Raw genomic sequence first — 21,044 nt, 5'->3', positions numbered from 1 at the left:
AATATATAAGGATTCAGACATGAAGCGTCTATTAAACTACCTTTGGTTCTAAAACTCAATGAAAAAGTTCAGAACACTCAGGACAGATTTCAATAGGAGGCAGCATAAGACTTAACATCATCGTATTTCCTTTTTAAAAAAGTTTCTTCTTAAAAAACCTAGACCAAAATACTCACTATATAGTAAGACTGTTAGCTGGCTTATCCACAGGAAAAAAATTTTCCGTGCATTTTTGTGTGAGCCTGATACCACTGTAATAACCTGGTTATTATTTAACAGGAAAGGAGTAAAAGGGAAGTCTAGATAACATAGGCATGCTGTTTGTACAGCTTCGCCAAACAGCTGCATTTAACATTCTCCAAGTCCGCTGCCCACTGTTTGATGGGGGAAGGGACCAGGCAAAGACAGTTTAGATGCATGCCCAGGAAGGTCTGAGTGATGCGCGAAGGTGCCCACCTGTCTGCCAGTCACACCTGGGAACAAATTAGTGGCCAGGATGGGGGTGGCCACTGCAAGCAGGCGAAACCTGAGTATCTAAACTTCTCGACAAAAGAGCACAGCTCTCTCTCTCGTCTGCTTGCCTGCGCTCCTGTGACTCTTGTTGCCGGGGGCTGTGCTCCCATGCCCACGTGGGACTCCACACAATGGACTAATGGACTTTAATTAGCTTGGATGCCAACTACACCCAGCTGCAATATGGAGCAGAAGCTCTGGACACTGGCCTTGCTTTTGGCTCTGCTAGAACCCCATCTGTACCGCTTTCAGGATTGGTTTAACGGGGATGGGACTTTGGAACCCAAGGAATGTAACTCCATGCAAATAAAGCCTTTTCCCACATCTCATTCTCCTGTGGAAGCTTCTGAAAATGCTTATTACAGAGGTACCCCAAGAACCTCATTCCCACTAGTGTCTGGGAAAATTAATGCTTGTTGCATTAATTTTCTCCTGCAACAAGCCCACCAACCCTGTCAGAATTCAGACCTAACCTCAACGCAGTGAAGAACTTGGTTCAATCTACTTCTAAGTGAGAAGAGATGTATTGTCTCTGGTTTACACCATTATAGCCCAAATCATGGGGTCCCCAAAGTTATTCAGGGAGTAAAGTGTTTGTAAATCAAAGTGGGTTTTTTGGTGGAATATTATGATAATTTAATTCTAAAATGTCTCCTAAACTAAGTTTTATTGGCAGAAAACAATTAGAAGATATGTAATAGAAAAAAAACACTGGGGTCTTTGGGGGAAAAAAGTTGTCAAACTACACACAACAGGCTGTTTCTGCTAATATCAAGTCTCGATTCATTGGTTTTGTTACCTGATTGGGAAGAAGAGTTGGTATAGTTTACAGAATGCAAGAGTTGAACAATCTGTGAACTATGTGTGTTAAAATGTATGTATTAATAATTCATCATAATGTGTCAAAATATTTTCCCTAATGATAAATTTTTTTATAGTTAGTTTCTAAAATCTCTTAGAGTGTTTTCTTGAAATAAATTGTAATAAAAATGACGAGTAAATAAATCTTACCTCGTCCAATCTACTGGTAAAACAGTTCCTGAATGATAGACGAACTGGGGAAGATTTAGAATGGAGAAGCAGGCAGCAGTGGTCGAAAGGAGAGATGACAGACTCATTCCAGGAAATCAGTTGTAGGAAAGAAAGGAAAAGCCAGAGTTTAGAGATATGATAGAGGATGAAACAGTATAATCTCAAGTTGAGAAGGCAGAGTGAGGAATGAAAGAAACCTTCAAAATAGCAACTATATAAGCAATTTATTATGGATTTCAGGTGATAATATAAATGGAAGAAACTTTCTATAGTAAAACATTTACTGTAAGAGCCACCCACAATTTCTTGAACACAAACTAGTTACTGGAAAAAGGAAACACAAATGCAAGTTGATTAAGCAACAGAATAAAACCACTTTAGAAAAACATTTAACTATATGATCCTGGACATTTTCCAAAGCTCAATGCAATGTATTCTTTAAAAATTGGTACAGTGTTATATCATTAATTCCATGTCTAATAATCTAATGGTGTGTTATTCATCTTATCTAAAATGTATTAATATTCATAAGCACCTGAAAAAAGGTCTGGCACATATTTAGTGCTATGTAAGTATTTGTTAACGAAAATCTTGGACTATCTATCAAAAATTTGAGTATTAGCATCAAATCTGACTGGTAGAATATACAGTTCTTGTTGGCATATAAAATCTTTTAATCCCTGTGTCCTACAAAACAAAGTCCAAAATCCTTAGTCTGGCAAACAAAGCCACTCATATTCTAGTCCAGGCCTACCATTCCAGCTTCAGTAAAAGATGGCCCCAGTGAACCATGGTATCCTTGCTCTCACATAGGGCAGTCACCCACCCCAGCCCCTGAATCTGGGCTGCCCTGTGATTCTCTTTGAACAACATAATGTGGTGTGAAACTCTGTCAGCTCTGAGTCTAAACCTGATGAAGTCTGGAAGTTTCCAGTTTGGGGATCCATGTAAAGAAATTCAGCTACATGGTGAGACCACATGGGAAGGAGGGGAGGGAAGAGACGGGGAGAGAGTGAAGTAGATTGAAAGGTTACAACAGGAGAACAGGGGAGCACATGCCTCTTTAAAAGGGCAGCCACTGTTTAGCCACAACTGACAGCTGCCACTTTTCATAAGAACCCAGAAATCAAAATTTTTATGATATGTGATCAGTGACAACTGATTACAATTGTTAAAAAACACTGTACGGCCCCCCTCCCAAAGGTTAGCCAGTTTTGTGCCCTTTTCTCTATGGTCTGTAGCAATCTCAGGTTTGCTGTCCTTTAGTTTTAACTTCCATATCTATACTAATGACACTCAACTGCATCTCTAATCCTGGCCTCGCCTTAAGAGTTTCAGATTCATGTATACAATTGCCTGCTGTATATCGTCACCTAGATGTGACACAAATACCTCAAACTGGTTAAGTCCCACACTAACAGTCAACCGTGCTCTGAAGCTTACTTTTGATTCTGTATTCTCCAAATCAGTAGGGGGTATCACCACCCACCTGGTGGTCCAAGCAAGATTCCTAGCAGGTATGGTGATTCCTCTCTATTTTTTATACCCTATAGCAAGATGACAAAAAAGCTTTCTGATTCCATCACCTAAAGATCTTCCAAACTTGTTCTTGCCTTCTGCACTCTCATTGGTAACCTATGATAACCCTACGGTAACCCTTCTCCAGGCTACTGTAAAGGTCTCTTAATTTTTTCTCTAACCAAAACATCTTATCTTTTTTAGTTTCCACACCAATATAGAACTGGCCTTTAAAAGAGACACATCTCATTCACCTTCTCCACCCAAAAAGTTTCCTTCTAATGGCTTAAATGATAAATGGGGCTCCTGTAGATCTGGTCTCAACCTTCCTCTCTCGCCTCCTCCTCTTTATGCTCCAGACCAAGGTGTGTTACTTGCAGTTCCCCAAATTCAACACAGTCTCATTTCTCTACCACGCAGCACTTAGGATTCCATGCTCCCTCTGTCTGGAAGGCCCTTCTCCTACTCATACTTCAAAATGTAGAGCTGCTATTACAACCTCTCTGCTGCTTTTCTACTCTAATACCACCAAGAGAGAGTATTACTCACCTCCATGTAACATACATGTTTGTTTGCATCTTGCCAAAACAAAGAAGTCATTACACAGAAGCTGACTTGGTCCCAGAAACTGAATGTTTAATATTTGTAAGCCTCCTGTTCTATAATTTATTTTACAAATATCCAAAATAAACCATTTGGTCTCAATGTCATTCAAGTATTTATAAAAGCTGTCAAATTAAAATGTCTTAAATCCCTTTATGCTTGCCATAAAAGAGATATATGCTATAATTATATTTTGATTAGGCATTTTAAAGCTCTACTCACCCAAGGGCTGGTCAGCTGTTTGCTCTTTATTATCTATAAGAAAATAAAAATGCAAAGAAATAAGGTGTTATTGTCCATGGTACAAGTATTTCAGAGTTAGAAGTATATAAAAACAATGAATACCATCAGTGGCATTAAAAGACAGAATATGGTTTCTAATAGCTAATTTAGGATTTTAAGATTTCCAGATTCTTGATAAAAACATATACTTGGATGGACAGAGTTGGAATCAGAGCAAGGGAATGCCTTTGGTAATGGATTGCCATAGCTGGGGGTAGGGTAATAATCTTTAATATGCTAGGGAGAATTACAATCTGAAAACAGTGGTGGTGGGAATAAGCAGCAGCAGCAGAAGAGTTCACATTTACTGAATGCTTGTCTGGTGCTGTGATAGGTGCTTTCATTATAACTGACTGGGGTAAACACCGCTTACTCTAAGAGGTACATACCATTATTACCTCCACTATACAGATAAGGAATCTGAGGCAGAGAGAGATTAAGTAACTTGCTCAAAGTTATCAAGCTAGTAAATCTCATTCCATAGTCCATGCTCCCTGCCATCTACTCTACATAAAATAAAATATCTCTCACCCCTGAGGGCCATGTGGCAAGAGATACAGGGAAAAATGGAGTTCGGTCAGTAATGTGTCTACTACTATAGACAGGGTAACTTTTTTTTTGCATTTGTAATCATTTATATGCTACTGAAGTCTACTAAAAGTTTACTGCATTTCCTGTTTTTTAAACTCAAATTTTTTAGTGTCCCTGAATCTTAAAGAGTAAGGATATAATGAAAGAGGCAGCCAAGAAAATTTTAGAAGTTTAGTGGTGGTTGTTTTCAAAAGTTTTCCTGAAATAATTTTTCACAATGTTCACTAAAGGGCAAGAAATAACAGACCAATTTAGGAAAAAAGAGTTCTAACCAGGCCAAGAGAAACAACTAGGATGGTTCTCCAACACTAGAACGGTTTGGATGCTTGAACATCTCACTGAGGTTACCCCTGAGCTCCAGGTTGGTATGGCAAGAATGACACACAGCTTTTATACATGTCTAAATAAATATCTATATAACATTGACAACAAATGGTTATTTTAGATATCTGTAAAAGAAATTATAGAACTGGAGGCTTAAAAAGATTATAAATTCAGTGTACCCCAAACCAGTGACCTACCGGTTTGTATAATTTGCTTACATATAATCAGCATGGCCCAATCATGACTCACAGTAATAAATATTTATTTAAAAAATATGGGCATGAAACAAAGAAACAGGTCCCAAATGAAGGAACAGGAGAACTAGCCCAGAAAGAACTAAATGAAATGGAGGCAAGCAAACAACCAGATACAGAGTTCAAAACAATGGTTACAAGGATGCTCAAGAAACTTAGTGAGAACTTCAACAACATGGAAAAAGACATAAAAACCATAAAAAAGAACCAGTCAGAAATGAAGGATATACTAACTGAAATGAAGAATAACATAGGGAATCAACAGTAGAGGAGATGAAACTGAGGATCAAATCAGCGATTTGGAATATAAGGAAGCAAAAAACATCCAATCAGAAGAGCAAAAAGGAAAAAAGAATAAAATAAAAAAAATGAAGACAGTGTAAGGAGCCACTGAAATTAAGACAAAGAAAGGATCTTAAAAGCAGCAAGAGAAAAGCAGTTAATTACCTACAAGGGAGCTCCCATAAGACTGTCAGCTGATTTCTCAACAAAAACTTTGCAGGCCAGAAGGGAGTGGCAAGAAATATTCGAAGTGATGAAAACCAAGGAACTACAACGGAGATTACTCTACCTAGCAAAGCTATCATTTAGAATCAAAGGACATAAAAAGAGCTTCCCAGTCAAGAAAAAGCTAAAGGAGTTCACCACCACCGAACAATTATTACATAAAATGTTAAAGGGTCTTCTTTAAGAAGAAAAAAAAATGCCTGGTTGATGTGGCTCAGTGGTTGAGCACTGGCCTATGAACTAAGAGGTCACTGGTTTGATTCCTGGTCAGGGCACATGCCCGGGTTTCGAGCTCAATCCCCAGTAGGGGGCGTGCAGGAGGCAGTCGTTAGATGTTTCTCTCTTTCTATCCCTCTCCCTTCTTCTCTCTAAAATCAATAAAAACATATTTAAAAAAAAGAAAAAAAGGAAAAATATGCACAATAAAATGACAATAAATATGTATCTATCAATAATTGAATCTAAAAAAACAAAATTAACAAACAAGCAGAATAGAAACAGACTCATAGATATGAGAGAACATTGTGCTCATTGCCAGATGGAAGGGAGTTTGGGGGGAGCGGTGCAAAGGTAAAGGGATTAAGAAGTACAAATTGGTTGTTACAGAATAGTCATGGGGATATAAAATACAGCATTATGTTTTTCAGTTTCAACACACTCCAGCAAGTATTCTGTAATCTAATTAATTATATAGTTGAAGATGGCACACTTTGATATGCATGAAATTAATATTTTCAAGTAAGCAATCACTGTCTACCACCATCAGATTACAGTAGTTTTAAAAAAATATTTTAATTTGTATTAAAGTATGTATAAAAAAATAGAATGTTAATGTGTTTACCTGATAAAAAATAAAGTACAGCATAGAGAATATAGTTAATAATATTCTAATAACTATGTGCGGTGTCAGATGGGTACAAGATTTATCAGGATGATCACTTAGTAATCTGGGGGGTACACCTGAAACTAATATAATATTGGATGCCAATTGTAATTGAAAAATAAAAGATAATTTAAAAAATATGGGCATGAAACTAAGCAAACTTAGCTACTGTGCTAAAATAATGAGATGTAACATGTCAGGAAATAAGAGAAATCTCTGTAAATATTAAACAATATAGCTGCCTTCCTTAATCTAGTTGTGATCCATCACCACCTTTCAGAATGCCCATAACCTAGAGATGTCCTCTGTCTTTATGGAGTCCTCACTGTTACTCTATCATCTCAGTTAAGGCTTTCCCTTTAGCTGAACTTGTTTAGAAATCTGTTCTGATTAAAATTGGCTGAAGAATGATGAATACTTCTGTCAACAGTTAGTTTCTTAATGGTTACTACTGATGAACTATTTATCTATATAATGCAACGTATTCCCACTAACACACTTTTTACTTCAGATAAAGATACCTCACCCAACTAGTTCAGATATATTCTATGAATGAGTGACTTTGAACAAGGTCCCAAGGGTCCGGTGAGTTCAGAATTGTTACTCTGGTACTCTTGTCTTTCAAATTAAAAATCATGCACTTCCCTCCTTAACTTGTCTTTTTATGATATAGAGTCATTCACAATGATAAAAAAATACATTCATATTTTATGTTGCCTCGGCATACTTTTCTACCTTTACATAGTCTTACAATCTAGAATATTTTAAGTATTTTCACTTGCATGAAATTGTACTTCATGTAAGTACTAACTTCAATCCGAAATCATATTATTTTAATAAAGAAAAAAATTACCACTACTATTATAGCTGAAAAATATCTACATTGTATTCAATAACTTAAAAATCTAAAACTAATGTTTTATGTTTATATTACTCACCAGGATGCCCAAGATGATGTAATTCATCTGAAATGAAATTTTAAAAATTGATTAGCTTTAAATAACTGCCAAGTTAGCATAAATAGTAAGACTAATCAGAGAAGGTTTTGAGCTATTAAATCATGTTAAAATGTTTCATTAGTTTAAAACTTTTCAAATACATTAAATGAGAAGCCATGCAAAGCTGACTAGGAAAGAATACTGCTGTGGATATCGTTTAGGACTTCTAAGCTATTATTACTTTCATTAAGTGACAAAAAGCTAAATAGACTCATTCATAATTTGTTCTAAGTTTTAGGTATTCTGGCTAATTATGGAACAAAAACAGTCAAGAGACAGGTCTGTCTGTGGTCTCAACCATAAACTTCTTGAAACTAAAAATCTCAAATGATCTTTCTTTTTAAATAAAGTTTTAATTTTAAAACAGCTTAAGATTTATAGAACTAATGTGAAGACAGTGCAGAGTTTACGTAAACACCCATACCCAGTTTCCCTATTTTTAACATCTTATGTTAGGAAGGTGTATTTGTTACAACCACTAATGTTCTTTTTTGTTCCAAAACCCCTTTCAGGACACCATGTTAAATTTGCTTATGTCACCTTAGGCTCCTCTTTGTTGTGACAATTTCTCAGACTTCCCTTGCTTTTGATGACCTTGCCAGTTTTGAGAATTACTGGTGAGGTTTTGTGTAGCATGTCTCTCAGGTGGGATCTGTTGATGTTCTTCTCGTGGTTAGAACGGTGTAATGTGTTTTTGGAGGCACACAGGTTTCAGAATTGTTAACCCGCACTCCCTGGCCAAAGGAACATAACCTAAGCCAATACCATGATATTATAAACTATTTTTCTTTACAAATTTTATGAAGATAAAAATATTAATAAGTTATAAATATTATACTATTCATAAGATGTTAGGTAGAACTTACTCTTATATGTGATATAAAATCAACTGAAGAGTAGTATCGGCTTAGGTACAGGGCCTGTACAATTTCTTTTGCCTTTTACCTTACAGGCGCCCTTCTTTCTCATTACTTGGGTCAGCACCTTGTTCTTCCTCCCTCTCTGCAGCGAGGCTGCTTTATACATCTGTAGTAAATTTAGATTCTTTTGTCATATTTTGCATTCCATCCTGAGTCTACCCTCCTCTGACCTCCTACTACATGATTGTTTTAAAAACTTGCATCCATGTGTTCACCATTTCAGTGGTCATGCAGAGTAGTTTCAACGCCTTAACAAATCCCCTGAGCTTTAATTGTTCAATCCCCACCCCTTGTCCTGATCAAATACCTTTAAAAAATACCTAAAATGAAATAGGTAATACCATGTTCCATGGGTAAAAAGACAAGCTATTAGGACACTTCATAATATGTGTCAACCCACCGATTATGAAAGGTTTCAATTTTGTAGGTTTTTTGGATCTAATTTTTCCATCTGAAATTTCTAGAGTCATCTCATAGTTGGCTTTTCATCTCTATGTGCTCTGAACAGATTTATTAGAAAATTATTATTTAACAGTGTGTTTGTTTCTGCAAAAATTAAAGGGAGAATCTTGCAGATAAAGAACCATCACAGCAAGGAGATAATTTACAGGCATCACCCTGAAGCCAAACAGAACAGCAATGCTAGTTTTATTTATTTATTCTTAGAGGTCTCCAATGTTAGGAAGTTCTAAAAATCATGCATTTAGGCAAAAAAGGAGTAAGAGAAGAAAGAGGAGTTGATTAGCATTTCTTCACGTAGCTTCCCTCATGTAGGGCCCAAAGATCACAGGATGGAAATCTGCTGATGCTAGAGAACTCCCACTCACAATTATGTATTGGGATTAAAATATTAATAATACTATTTCCAAGTGCCATCATAGTGACATAAAGAACAAGGAAACCAGCAAACATAAGATTTAACGTTATTTTCTTACTTTACCCAAGTAGAGCCTAAGGTTATAAAGAGGCAGAAATTGAAAAAATACTTTGCTATCCACAAACCTAATTTTGCAAAACAATGTGACATCATATTAAGGGAAGTTAAGTTTTATAACATACTCATTACAACTTATATATAATGCTTTGGTTAATTAAAACAAATTAGGAGTAATTTATTGAAATAAGATTTTTCAAATCTCTTTATATATTATGGTAAAGGTATCATGGTAGATTAATCTATGGCCTTGTAGCTTCAACAATGGATTGTATCAATTTTATACTGAAACAGAATATTTAATATTTGATAAAACATATGTTAAACAATAAATCTGTCCTGAAACTTTTATAGAAACCACATTCCCATTTGAGAGGCATGTTATTATGGCTAAAGGATAGATAAAATAATCTGAACAAGTTTCCATGACAGTATAGTCATCTATCTTTTTCTATAATTTTTATAAAGATAAAAATTAGCAATAAGATTAATTGCAAATGTTCACTATTCATAAAATGTTATGCAGGAACTTTATTCTTATATATAGTAGAAAATCACCTGAAAATTAATTGTTTTAATAGTGTCAGTTTAACAGTATCTGTGGCAATTTACAAACCTTCAAAGACTCAGATACAATATCCTTCAATTGAAATGATTTCTTATAGCTAGTATTTTTTCCATCACTGCACTCCATCAATCCCAAGAGGAAACAGCATGCAGGATATCTGATTTCAGACCAAAGGATTACACTACCTTCAGTGCATTCCACTGCCTCACTTGTGCTTCCTTGTTCCAGAGAAAACAAATGTGAATATATTGTAATTCATGATCTTAGGAAGGGCAGCCATCAAGCAAACAGAGAGATAAATATTACAGAAATATGTTGGCAAACCAACATATGCAGCAACAGCTCCTACTATTAACAAAACTATAAATGCACTAAGCTCAAACAGAACAAACTCTCAAACTATGCACTTCATAATGGGGACTGTTGATTAATCATCTTTCCTTTATACTTCCGTGATGTTTGTTTTTTAAAAATGTTTTATTAAACGGGTCACTGGGGAGAAAAAGGGACATCTGTAATATTTTAAACAAACAAACAAAATGTTTTATTAAAAATACTTTTCCACGAAATCAAGTTCTTTATAATAAAAATTTTAATACATTTTTTGCCAGAAGTGTTTAAAGTAGACTATAAAATTTAAAAATAACCAAAAAGATCTAAATAACAAACTATTTTTCTGGTTCTTTCTGCTCGCAGCATATAAACGTAGATTATGAATTTAGTATGTATTCTCTCAAATTTCTAGATAGACAATGTAACTCCTGATTCTTAACACACCATTAAATAGAATGGGGTAATAAGTAGTATAATTTCCATTGCTTAAACATTTTATTTTATATAGCTTCTACTATACTCCATTTGTCAGAACACTGAGTAATACTGCTTACCTATGATGATTTCTACCTTCTTGCTCTCTTGACTGTCTCGATCATTATATACACGACACCAATAGGTTCCTTGATGTTCCAAATCCACATAAGGCACCTATACCAATATCAAAACACACACACATTTCCTCTTCAATTTTAATTTAAATTGGCTTGGTGAAAAAGTTATTTTGTATTTAAAAAAAATCTTACAAAACAAAATTTCAGAAGGCTTTGGACGGTCTTAAATTATTATTTCCATTTATTAGGTTAAGTATCCATTTAAGCAAATGATACAATGAATCCAATAACAGTGAGTTTGGTACAATACTATACTTGACATTTCAGTATAAGCCCTTAGGTATGGGTTAATGTTGTTTTCTCCCACTTTTGCAAATATACAAGTCAATTAATATGAAATAACAAGGACTTGAAACAAAAATACTGAAAACATTAAAACATCCCCGAAAAATTGAATTTTAATGTTCACCTTAATTTTCGATTATACTATTTATTTTATATATTAGCCAAAAAATAATCCGAAAACCAACTTCCTACCATGTATATCTTTTTTGTCTCATGTGCTAAGGCTGATTCATTTTTGAACCACTGGTAATGAGGAATGGGGCTCCCAACAGCAACGCACTGCAGGACTAACGTGCTGCCTGGCATCAGCTTTTGGGACCTTGGCTCAACACAGATTTGCAACTTGGATTCAGAGATGCCATCCAAACTTCCTTAAAAGAGAAATATCATAAAACATAAATAAAATCTCTAAGTTAAAAATAAACCCCTTCCCCTGTAATTAAAAAAATAAATGTGTTTTCAAGTTCATCCTTCATTTTAAAAACCTTTAATAGCATCTCCCAAACTGTTTCATGAAACAATAGCATTTCTAAAAATATTAAGAAATGTTCTGTGGATAAAAAAATGCTGTGGACAAATAAGTTTAGAAAATTCTGGGTTAAACAAAGTTAAACAGATTTCTTAAGTGAAGGGCCTGTCAGAGCTTTTAAAGTGTTAGTATGCGTTGTGCATGTAACGGGAAAATAGTTCAAATGGTTTCCAAATGCATTTGGCCAGAGAATCTTTCTGGTAGGGGCAAACAACTCATTAACATCTTGAGTGATATTCACATTCAACACAGAAAGATCTACATTCTGCACTGATTTAACTTGGCTTATTAAAGTAAGTTGTTTTGTTATTAGCACTGAATAAATATGGATGGGTTATCACTAGCATTTCTTCCCAAGGCAAATATCAGAAAGCATTATTTATTGAACACTCATTATTACTTGTTAAGCTCCTCAAGGATAGAGGGTTTTATTTATTTATTTTATATATCTTTATTGATTTCAGAGAGAGAAGGGAGAGGGGGAGAGAGAGATAGAAACATCAATGATGAGAGAGTCCTCATTGGTCGGCTGCCTCCTGCATGCCCCCGACTGGGGATCAAGCCCGCAACCTGGGGATGTGCCCTGATTGGGAATCGAACCGCCATCCCCTGGATCCTAGGTTGATGCTTAACTGCTGAGCTACGCCTGGCCGGGCATGACTATTTTTAGAGATGGTTTATTTATTTAGGGTCGGAAAAGCTAAACTGAAAGGAAGAATGGGAGAGACTAGTAACAAAAGCCTGTTTCTGTCCTATTCTTTTCTTCTGGCAAAAATGACAAAGGATATGGTCTTGTCTGTGTGTGTGAATAAATAAAATAGTGTCTCATGGCTACTCTTTAGAGTAGACTGGTTTTTTTCTTGATCAATACTAGTTATTGGACTAAAAAGGTGAATGACAAAGAGTAGGAAAACAGTCTGATGAAATGGTTTATTGCAGCAAATGATATACTATATGCTCTTTCATGTTGACATCAACTCTGGAGTTTTATTCCACAACACAATTTCTTAGAAGTAATTCAGTAGTTTGGGAGAAAAAATGTACAGTGTAAAAAGAAACTGAAGACTGAGCAAGACTGTACTCGATTTTTCTCTCTTCCAAAACCAGAGACTACAACATTCAAATCCATGAAAGAAGGCAAGCTGGAGAGGTCAGCAGCAGGGCCAGATCGAGAAGGGTTCTATGTCATCCAAAGGTGCGTGCGTGTGTGTGTATGCGCACAGATATATCTATGTGTATGTATATGTATATATACACACACATATACATGTCTCCTCAGAGCAGAGAATAAAATCTTACCACCTGTTGACCTCATCCTGGGTGCAGTGCATATGTGAGCTTTTGGTAATATTTTGATACTATGAAATTATTTAGAAGTAAACATTTAAAATAAATTGAAAAAGGTAATTCCCTTCTCAACATTCAACTTACTTACCTTGGAAGCTTTCGGTTAGCTCTGTGGCGTCACACACGTCCAGCTGTGACCACTGGCTGAACTCAAAGGTGCAGCTGTTGTTCACTCGGCAGACATAGAAGCCCGCATCTCTTACATGCACCGTGTTAAAAATAAGTTCTGACGCATTTCCGTTTGGAATCTGTGAAATAATCAGTAAGAGAACGTTAGTGAGTGACTCAGAAACACGTGCCTTATAAAATGTGCTGTGCAAAATGGACAATGCCTTTGGAGTTTTGAAAAGTGTATCTTTTTTCCAAGTTCTAAAATATCTGTTGCTTAAAAAACAAATAACATTTTGAGTAATTAAGGACTGAAGTTTTACAGTCTTCTAGAAATCCATTAACCAAAGAGTTAATAAGCTCTCTCCCATATATCTTCCCAAAACTCACTAACAGAAAAGCATTGTTCTGCCATCTAAAACTGTCCAATTGTTGGCATTTAAAAAGTCTACAATGTCAACATTTGTGAGTTAGGTAACCATGGCGATGTGGAGAGCACACAGAAAGTTAGGCCTGGCTACTAATTTCAGTTCTGACCAAATTAGCTGTTAGTACATGAGCAACTTATTTCCCCTTGAGACCAATTTTCTCATCTGTGAAATTCTGTAAGAGGACAGACTCCTCAACCAACATACTTCTTTTAAAGTCTGGGTGAAGGAGGGCTATGGAAAGCATATTAGTGATGGGAAGAAATGGCCATCCAAGGGTTTCTCAAGCTTTGGTCACCACATTAAGGTTTGTTTCACCTTTGCTGCCCCCATCAACTTATCAGCGTCACCCAACTCTGCATGTTGCCAAGGAGCTTAGTCAAGTGCCATGTTCTACCATCTTAGCTCCCCTGCAAAGTACTTTAACAAGCTCAGCCCTCTCTCCAAACCTCAACCAATTGAATTCAACTCTCTCCCCTCTCAGAACTTGAACTAGAGCAAGATTTTACTGAAGATCTAACAACTGGGAAGGCAGGCTGCCCTTAGCACTGCCTGGGTACTTACCATGGCACTCTGCCAGGATAATAAGTTTGATTTCCTACAAGGCCATTCACGTATACTCTCTTCAAACCTCCAGCAACCCTACTTCTCTCAGCCTTTGACTTCAAATAGAAACTCTTTCCTCTTCCTGCCACCAAATCACACACCTATTTGTGTCTGTACCTATTTACAACGGCTCTCTTCCCTGCTGTAGACACGGAAAAAGGTGTCTTCATAACAAAGGCTACTTGGGCTTAGAATCTGTGGGGAGCCACTCAGAATCCCAGAGTTGGTATGAAGATTGGTTCAAGCTCAAGACACGTGGGAGTCAACACAGGCATAAAGCCTTTTCAGAGCTTCCCCTATTGCACTAAAGCAGAAACTTCTGCGAAATGAGGCTACCATAAATACCCTCAGGGCAGCTTTTACTCCCAGAAAGGAAACCAAGAACGAACCTATAAGCCCCCTTTCCAGAGGAGTTTAATGACCAAGAAGAAGGGGAAAAGACCACTTGCACCTGCATGAATAACCAGTATCACAAATTGTCTTGTCTCCCATTTACTCTCCTAGAAACCCCTTTGCATTTCCTAAAGAAACCCATTTGTTCTTCCCAGAGAGGCCTTTTCTCCTTCCTTACTTTTCCCGACTAAGTTAGGTTTATAAGCCTCTAATTCTAACCATTCATGGAGCTACTTCTTTTATAAGTTCCCTAAACTTTTTCCCTTGTTCATCTGAAATTTGTCAGTTAATTCACAGGTTTCCAGGGACTGAACATAAGAGCGTAGAGAAAAAGGATTTTTCCTCTCTGACAGTCCCATCCTCTCCTGACCTTGCTCCTGTAATTTTCTCTCTGCTTTAGCATCTATTTCTCTCTTTTAATGTCTCACTCTCAAAAACATACTCTAGTTTCTTGTGTCTTAAATAAACAAAAAAACCCTCAAATATAGCTCCCTTGATCCACACCCCCTCTTGGCAGCACTGAAAATACTGACTATCCCTTTTTTGGTGAAAGATTTTCCCTTTTAGGCATCATACTATCCTCTCCTGGTTTTTCTGCTCTTTTACGTGAAGATTCTTCTTTAGTTTCCTTCCTGGTTCCTCCTCCAGTACAGAAACTTTCAGCACTGTCTTCCCAGATACCAAACTGACTATATGATTCATTCTAATAGGCATCAAGCTTAACACGTCTAAAACCCAATTCTTGATTTTTCTCCCTAAATCTACTCCTCTCCTAACCTTCAATACTTCAGTACATAACATGTGCCCAGATGCTTAAGTGAAAACCCCAGGGTCATCCTTGATGTCTCGTCCCTTTTCCTCACGCTCTACTTCCAGTCTATGGGGTTGGTTAACTCGGTCTCTAAAACAAACTGCCATACTTGACTCTATGCCCTCGGCCACACGCTGGCCCACACTACCGCTGTTCCTGTCTGGCACAGCATCAGATAACTGGTCTTCTTGTTTCCTTCAAGCAGTAAGTCTGTGTTTTAAAAACACAAATCCTATCATGTTACTCCTCCTGCTTAACACCTGCAGTGGCTTCTCACTTTCTATCACTCTGTTTATTGTCCTCACAGCTCTTAACTCAAGGAATTTCTTACTTGTGCCCTGTCTGCCTCTCCCCGCTGGGGTGGCAGGACCGTGTGTGTCAGTGCTTCATCATCACGGCCTGGGGCCCAGCCTGGGATAGGCACATGCTCATGAAGTCCTTGTAAATGAACAGCTCCTAAAACAGACCACAAACGCCAGAGCGTTCTGACAAACTGGACTCTTTGGGGCTTTCAAGTCCATTACCACTCTCCAAATCTAAGGTGTGCTCCCCAGTCCTCCATTTCTGCCTCTCAGATCGGGACATAATTTACAAACGATATACTTAATATAGTAACTTTTATCCATTATCCTCTCTCAAAAGGCATTTATTAAAATGAAGGCAACTTTGCAACTGAGATAATATGTATACCACCTCTTGAAAGCCTAGGCACATAGACCATCCTGTCTATCGATTCTCACAACCCCCGACGACAGGCACTCACATCGCTAATAATGACAGCTAGGGTTCCAACAGAGGCCTGTCTAGCACCAGAGCCCTACACGCAATCTTCTTACTATAGTCCACAGCTGCACTACCTTACCTGCGTGTGAGGGATGGGAATAAAAAACTATAAAACCACACATTTTTTCTAAGGCATAGGTGACCCCATTAAAGGAAAGATCACAATCTTAGAACAACACTTTAACTTAGTTTTAGGTTTGCAAATGTAGACAAACACAGGCCAGCCAGATCAGTGAGAACTCCCCAGTGGCAGAGCAGCTCAAAGAACTTGTAAGAAAAGAGAATTCCAATAGCGATTTTAAATTACTTGTTGGGCGGTATAGGAATACAATACTTCCACAAGAGAAATAAATGCCCCCCGTCCACCCGAGTTCTACTTCAGAATCTCACAAAAGCCTAAATCTTTTGATACAATACAGTTATGTGGAATACTCAAAATAATACTGCATTAGCTTTCCATGTCACCTCGGAAATCTTTAAAGAATTTTTATAGCTATGTTAGAATACACTGTTTTTCCCTCTTTGTTACCATTGTTGCTCCAAGCAATCCCTATTTTCCACAATTTTTAGAGTAGAGAATTGGTTTTATTATTGCTTACATTTTTTTGTAAGACAATTTTGGAATTGTCTTACCAAAATAATGATTATTAAATATTTCAGCAATAAACACTGCAGTGTCTATCAGATCAGAATTCCTAAAATCATATTGGGGCTAATAATAATCCTAATTCATTTTCTATTATTCTATCTTCTTATGACAGAAGAATTAAAAGCCATTAAAAAATTACCTCTTTATTCATTTTGAACCATTGATATTGTACAAAAGGATGTCCAGTTGCCCGGCAACACAGTTTCACAAACTGTCCAGCTAAGACTGCCTTTGATTCTGGGTTCACAGTGATCTTTATTCCTAAAAAAAAAAGAAAAAAAAAAGTTACATAAAGTTACAGAAGAGGGGGAATTCCTTGTTTACATTTCTGAAACCAAAAAAGGAAGTATTTTGGAAATAACCTGCATATTCATCCTTGTTATAAATTACCCATTCATATCTCCTTCCCCACCAGATTCTGAGCTCGTGAAGTTCCAGGCTTTGTAAAAACAGGAGGAAAGAAACTTGCTCACAGAAGACTTTGATCTGTTGTACTTCCCACAACTGGGCCAGAAAACTGTTTGTCACACTTCTTCAATTCTTAGAAATATTTTTTCCACATTCTAACACGTCTGAATCAGGGTGCACCTTGTAATAGATGTCTGCCAGGCAGCAGCCACAACATAGTTTTCAGTGACAGCTCTTTGAATATTTGGCCATAAATCATATGGCCATAGTTCGATTAAGTTAGTGCACTGTTAGTAAGACAAGTGTTGAGTCAAAATGCCACTAAATATGTCTACAAAAGACAACTGAATTTCAATGCTATGATTTAGTATTAAAATGACAATTATTCTGTAAGCAGAGAGGCAGAGAACCAGAAGAGCAGGATACAAATTTGATACATGGGATACAAACATTTCTCATTTGAGTAGTGACTACCAGCATGGAAACTTGGAGAACTTTTGACAGGAGCTTCAAAGACAATCCTGGAGTCAATGAAAAGACCCTTCCCCTCCCTTTTCCTGCCGCTCTCAATCACGCTCTCTGGGGAAGCCTGCTGCCACCACACAGGGATGCTCGGGCGGCCCTGAAAAGAGGCCCAAGTGAGGGAGGAAATGTGGGCCTCCTGCTCCAAACCCAGTCAAACCCTGAGGTGGCTGCAGCCTGGCCGACAGCTTGACTGTCATCTCATTAAAGGCCAAGATGTGAGCCTAGAGCACCTGGCAAAGCCACTTCTGGATTCTGTCCTCAGAAGCAGAGGGAGATAATAAATGGTTGCTGTTTTAAGCTGATGGTTTGGAGGTTATTTGTTATGTAACAACAGATAACTTAGACAAAATTAGGAAATTTTACATTTGCCAAGGTTATAACACACAATGCTGGGTTTCAGGAAGGAAGGAAAAAAGATCCTAAAACACGTAAAACTTAATTTCCTGCACCTACTTTTATTTTCTTTCCTCCTCTATCCTGAATATGATCTCCTGAAAGTTTCTTTTTCCTCTCAACCCACCAACCAAAAGGAGCAAAGCAAGATTACAATTGAAGAGTGTTAGTCTAAATAACAGCAATTTTAATACATGAAAGGTACCGCATTTTCTAGGGAAAAAACAGTAGATAAAGTAAAATAGGTATGTGAAATCCAGGCCAGAAAGATACCAAATAAGACCCAAATCCAAAATGAGTAATTATTTACTACATTTAAGGGTCTGGAGAAACCCTAGAAAATCTTTAGTAAATAGAGTAGAGCCTCTCAAAAAAGAATTTAAAACTTTTGCCAAGGGAGAGCTTTCATATTCATTAATTCTTTTTTTTTTCCTTCTTAAATATATCTTTTTTATTGATTTCAGAGAGAGGAAGGGAGAGGGAGTTGAAACATTAATGATGAGAGTCCTCAGTGACTGGCTGCCTTCTGCATGCCCCAACTGGGTACAGAGCCCGCAACCCGGGCATGTGCCCTGACCGGTAATCGAACTGCAATCTCCTGGATACTAGGGCAATGCTCAACTGCTGAGCGATGCCTGGTCGGGCTCATTAATTCTTTATGTTGATGCCAGGTTAGCATCGATAGATGAAATAACAGTTTTTCTGAATTCTGTAAGACATGTTGGTAGGAATGTACCTGGTGAGTCAGAAAATGGGATGAGCACTCTTGCTTAAGCCAGCAAATTCACAACAGCCTATTTTGATGTCAGGAGAGAGTTACATCACAACTTTAAGATACAGAGATTCTGAATTTCAAAGTTTAGGTGCGGTAAAGGGAAATAAAGTTGCAACAATAGAAGGGAACAAGCATGAATCTGAGAAATATAGGAATTGTGGATAAATTGGCTTTAAAATGTAGATGACTTATCACCATCTCAAGCCTAATGCGTCCCAAATCCCTCCTGAACAGTCTACCTCTCCATGAGACCCTGCACTCTTACCCATCTCAAGGAGGATAAACGGGTTTCCAGTCTACCTACCCCCATGTGTCCAGTTATGCAGGACAAAAACTTAGCAGGCACTCCTGAATCCCTCCTTGCTCCCTCACTCTCCACATGGAATTTATCTTCAAGTCTTGTGAGTTAAGCTTTTCCAATGTCTCATCATCTTCAATGTCATGATCTTAATTCAAGCTACCATCAGCTCCTGACGACCATTACAGCCTGCTAACTTGTTTCCTCACCTCCAACCAACAGTCCAATGCCTTTTAAAAACATAAATTAATCCATCTCATTCCTCTTATTAAAATCCTCCACTGACCTCCCACTGTACTCAGAAAAATTTGAACTCCTTACCATGGCCTACGAGGCCTCTGTGAACTGACCTCTCTGACCTCAGCCCTAGCATTCTGCTCCTGGCTGACCACACTCCAGCCACTTTGGCCCTCTTTCCTTCGGAAAACAAACTATTTTCTGCTTTTCCACTTACAGGTCCTCTGTTGGATTTCCCTCCAGCCTCCCACTGTTTCATGGCAGATTCTCCAGCTTCTTTGGGCAATGTCTCCAAATGAGCTACTCCCACCCTGGTTCTCTATTTCATTCATCCTGCTTTGTGGTGTTGATTGCACTAATCACCTGAAACGTTTGTTTCTTACTGTCTGTCTCATCTACTAAAACAGAAGCTTCACAGGAGCAATGACCTTGTTTTTCTTAGTCACCAGTTTACCCTGCTCCTAAAACAATGCCTGGCATACGGTGATACAGTGGGTGTTCAACACATATTTGTTGAATGAATGTATAATAATAATAAAAAAAAATCATTACTGTAGAAGCAATTTCCTGACTGCTTTGTATGTGCCAGACACTTTGATTGCTCACCTTCAAAATAACCCTATGAGTTAGATATTAATTAGATCTATGTTACAATGAAGAAAATGAAGTTAAGTAATTTACAGGTCACCCAAATTACCTTGGGTAAATTATTTAACCTCTCTGAGACTAATTTATTTTTCATTGTAAAAATGGCAGAACCAGGATGCAAACATAGGTTCTCTTGGGCTTTAAAAACCTATTTTTGTTATCCCAGAGACTCTTTTTTCCTCCAACTTTATTAAGGTATAATTGACAAATGAAAATTGTATATATTTAGCATTCACAACATGATTTAATATACATACACATTGTGAAATGATTACCACAATCAAGTTAATTAACACATCTACCACCTCACATAGTTCAGTGATTCTTTTTTTTTTTCCTTCCCTTAAATAACAAACATTTATTTTCCACCGTTCTGGAGGTTGGGAACTTCAAGATCAAGATGCCTCCAGGTCCAGGGTGTGGTGAAGACCCACTTCCTGGCTCACAGAACCTGTCTTCATGCTGTGATTTCACATGGAGGGAGAGGAAAGAGATCTCTGTTAAGTCCTTTTTATAAGGACACTAATCCCATTCATGAGGGCTCCGCCTCATGACCTAATGGCCTCCCCCAAAGGCCCCACCCTCCAATTCCCAGTGATTCTTAAGGCACCGCCTATGCTAATCCAGCTTCCTCCGCAGCGAGTTTCTCTCACTGAAGGGAGGGTATCAGGCAGAGTTATAATGTCTTGCATCATGACAGTGCTTATCAGTTTACCATGGCAAATATTCTCTGCTATTACACAAAGAGAAAAGAGACAAGAGTGATGGAAATGAAAAGGCTTTACCCCTAGAGTGTCTTACAAAGGAATAAATGACTTTAATGGAAAGGGCCCACAGGGCAAGAATGTTCTAAAAGATGTCCTTCCTTGGTGTGGGAGGTAAGACTAACAATTTTTAATGTACATTCAAACTCAAAGTTTGTATGTCTGTCCTGTAGCAACAATTTT

The 21,044-nt window shown here is 37.4% G+C and overlaps 1 protein-coding gene across 4 annotated transcripts in view; it reads right to left on the bottom strand.

Annotated features, from left to right (window-relative positions):
- MALT1 (MALT1 paracaspase) overlaps positions 1 to 21,044 on the bottom strand; it is a 55,173-nt gene that overhangs the window by 20,062 nt on the left and 14,067 nt on the right. Inside the window, exons 3-9 of one of the 4 annotated variants that reach the window (XM_087819124.1) lie at positions 16,953 to 17,074; positions 13,124 to 13,283; positions 11,352 to 11,530; positions 10,815 to 10,911; positions 10,113 to 10,145; positions 7,446 to 7,472; positions 3,889 to 3,921 (exon numbers count right to left, since the gene is read on the bottom strand). In XM_087819124.1, coding sequence (XP_087675250.1) covers positions 3,889 to 3,921; positions 7,446 to 7,472; positions 10,113 to 10,145; positions 10,815 to 10,911; positions 11,352 to 11,530; positions 13,124 to 13,283; positions 16,953 to 17,074 — 651 coding nt within the window. The remainder of the gene's footprint in view (positions 1 to 3,888; positions 3,922 to 7,445; positions 7,473 to 10,112; positions 10,146 to 10,814; positions 10,912 to 11,351; positions 11,531 to 13,123; positions 13,284 to 16,952; positions 17,075 to 21,044) is intronic. The other 3 variants (XM_016223537.2, XM_016223536.2, XM_016223538.2) reach the window with 3 other exon arrangements.

This window comes from Miniopterus natalensis, chromosome 7 (genome assembly GCF_054644295.1).
Source record: "Miniopterus natalensis isolate mMinNat1 chromosome 7, mMinNat1.hap1, whole genome shotgun sequence".
In the NCBI taxonomy this organism is placed as follows: Eukaryota; Metazoa; Chordata; class Mammalia; order Chiroptera; family Miniopteridae; genus Miniopterus; species Miniopterus natalensis.
The sequence above is the reverse complement of the archived record's forward strand: the minus strand, read 5'-3'. Positions and strand labels throughout refer to the sequence as shown.